The 3,077-nt window shown below is 37.2% G+C and overlaps 1 protein-coding gene across 1 annotated transcript in view; it reads right to left on the reverse strand.

Annotated features, from left to right (window-relative positions):
- Window positions 1-916: 916 nt before the first annotated feature.
- LOC110454180 (tryptophan--tRNA ligase, mitochondrial-like) overlaps window positions 917-3,077 on the reverse strand; it is an 11,037-nt gene continuing 8,876 nt past the window's right edge. The window contains exon 7 of the mRNA XM_021503556.1: window positions 917-2,269. Within this exon, the coding sequence (XP_021359231.1) occupies window positions 1,821-2,269 (449 nt within the window). The 3' untranslated portion in view covers window positions 917-1,820. The remainder of the gene's footprint in view (window positions 2,270-3,077) is intronic.

Below are 3,077 nucleotides of genomic sequence, written 5' to 3' on the forward strand. Positions count from 1 at the left end.
ATACCCTCTCCCCAAGGGAGAGCAGATGAACTGGGGGATAATGAAATTTACAATTAAGGTAATTAAGGTAACTGAGTCTGATGAAGATTTTTTAAACTTTTAACCATAGTCCCCATTTGGGCCCCACCCCTCCAGTCTCTGGGGATGGGGCAGGATCTTATTTTCTCATACCATCTAATTGTCATCTGGCATCATAATCATTCCAACCAAGTTTGAATAATTTCCTGCTGAAAATGGACAAAATATACCCAAAAGTGTTATTTCCATATATAAACTATAGTAATTTTTACCCCCTCCCCAAAGTAGAATGGATGGCCCCGGGGTACTGAAATGTACAATTTCAACAAAGACCCTGATAGTCTTTCTATCGATACAGAGAAATTGACTGTAGTACCTCTGAGTCTGGAGAAGAAGATTTTTGAAATATTGGTTAACTTTCCCTGTGGGGCCCCAAAATTTACAATTTGATACCATCTTTCTCCAAGGATGATTCTCACCAAGTAAGAATAATTTCCTGCTGAAAATGGACAAAATATACCCAAAAGTGATATTTCCCTATATAAACTATAGTAAACTCCCCAATGGAGAATGGATGGCCCGGGGGTACCGAAATTTACAATTGAAATCAAAGCTCAGGTGACCTAAAAATGCTTCAAATATCAGAATGATGGCATGCATTTTGATTGGATATTTTACAATAATTCATAAAGCTAACAAGACTTTTGATACAAGTCGAGCCAGATTACCTGAGTGAGAACCTGTTTTGAATGGTGTACAGGTAAGAATCTCACTTGCTTTGCATGCTTTTTCCCAATCTCATTCAGCCTTGTTGGCTTTGTGGTTATTTGTGATTTATTCAGTGGAAACATATGCCATTATTCTGGAGATTTGACACATTTTCCTACATTTTTCTCGATAATAGTGACTACATGGATCCTTCAGGAATGCATGTACAGGTAGGTGTTTTCATTAATTTCATTGCAATTTTGTGCCACTCAAATTTCGCATTCAAACGTTACTTTTCAGTCAAAATCAAGAATATTTTTGACAATTAATTTCTGCAAAGGTAATTATTGACATTGCTCTTGACATGAGTATACGAAGCAACTTCCATACTTCATTCATTTTGAGGAAAATTATGAGCCCATTATAAACTATATACAGTACTGTATAACAGGAAATGTTCGTGGGTACTTTCCTTCGTGGTTTGAAGCTATTTATATCGTTTCCTGGTACAGACTTTCGTGGATATCCAATGTTAACAAACAGTAGACACGTATATCAGTCAAATTCTTTGTATTTATTTTCGTGGTTCAATAGCAACCACGAAAACCACGAATGTTAATACACAACAAACATAACACAAGAAAATATGAAACTTTTACAGTACAGTTTAGCAAAGGTTACACACCATGATGCATTCATTATAATTTTCCTTTTTCATAAAAACGCCTCTGCGTCAGGGATTTGAACCCCATGCAGACCTTTTTGATATATAGCAATGATTTTATTTTATGTCGTATTAAAACTTTTCTGCAACATACCTGGAAATTATTTTAAAAAGTTCTTTAACCTGTAAAACAGGCCAAGAAACGGTAATTTTCCTTGTATGAAATGAAAAGAAAATAACATGAATTTAACAAGAAAATAGCTTTTCAAGGCAAGTATAGGAAGAAAAAAAGGCGGGACTCTGTACCTTTACTCATTCACCCCTGAAATTTCATAATGAACTATTTCAACCTTTGAATTGGAAGAGTTCAAATGTTTCTAAGGGGGTAAATAAGTTAAGCAGCTTTCGCAGTATCTACTGTACGCATCAATTACATAAACCCGACTAGAGATTTCACTTCCGCTATATTCGGCTCAGCTATTTCCATAGCTCTATCACGTCCTTTTTTAATGACACCGCTTAAATGGTGTCGGTCACTCAGCAATCGTTCCATTTGAAGTCGTATAGGAGTCAGTTCCTCTATGAGAAGATCAGCTAATTTTAATTTGTACTGACCAGTTAAGACACCTGTATTTTCCTCACAAACCTGGGATGGTGATTTTTGAGTTATGGCACATTCTAAACCAATCAGATTCGAGATGCCTGGTCTATTGTCCGTGTCATACGTTAATTCAGAATGGCTATCTACTACGGCTTTCTTCACTTTCCTTCTAATTTCATCCGGAGAGTCTGTGAGATCTATTCTGCTGTTTGGGTTTGCCTCTGACTTGCTCATTTTCTTATCTGGCTGGCGAAAACTTTTTATTCGCGGAAGATCAGCTACATTTGCAAAAAAAAACAAAAAACTTGTTTTATTTTACAGAATTTATATATAGAGACAAACATGTATTACTGTAATAGACCACCATTGGGAAGTCAAATATGTGGTCATTCTGCACAAGAGGTGGTCTCTTAACACAGGTCCAGTTCACAATAAATTAATCAAAGCTGGGTTTGGTTTAAGGGGTCTCTTAAGTGAGGTGGTCTCTTAATACAATTTTCAAATTACAATGAAATCATTACAGTCGGGATTATTGAAAATTGTCTCTGAACAATGAAGGTGGTTGCTTGAGCATGTTCGACTGTACAGTGAAATCTGCTATTAAATCTCCCACACAGCGCGGCCAGACAGGATGTCAAAATGCCAAGGTCTAAGATGGTAGTTTTCTTTAAAAATTTGATTAAAAATGATGTCAGAATACTCCGAGTTGGATAAGACAGCATGCAGGATGTCGGAATACTCCGGGCTGGATAAGACAAGATGTCGGCATACTCAGGGGTTGGATTTGAAAAGATGTCAGAATATTCAGAGGTTCGAGTAGAAATGATGTCTGAATACTCGGGGTTGGATTAGACAGGATGTTGGAATACTCGGGGTAGGATTAGACAGGATGTCAGAATACTGGGGGTTAGATTTGTTAGGATGTCGGAATACTCTGGGTTAGATTGTACAGGACATCGGAATACTTGGGGTTTGATTAGACAGAATGTTAGAATACTCGGGGTTGGATTAGACAGGATGTTGGAATACTGGGGGTTGGATTAGACAGGATGTTGGAATACTGGGGGTTGGATTAGACAGAATGTT

This window comes from Mizuhopecten yessoensis, unplaced genomic scaffold, assembly GCF_002113885.1.
Source record: "Mizuhopecten yessoensis strain PY_sf001 unplaced genomic scaffold, ASM211388v2 scaffold7713, whole genome shotgun sequence".
NCBI classification, from domain to species: domain Eukaryota; kingdom Metazoa; phylum Mollusca; class Bivalvia; order Pectinida; family Pectinidae; genus Mizuhopecten; species Mizuhopecten yessoensis.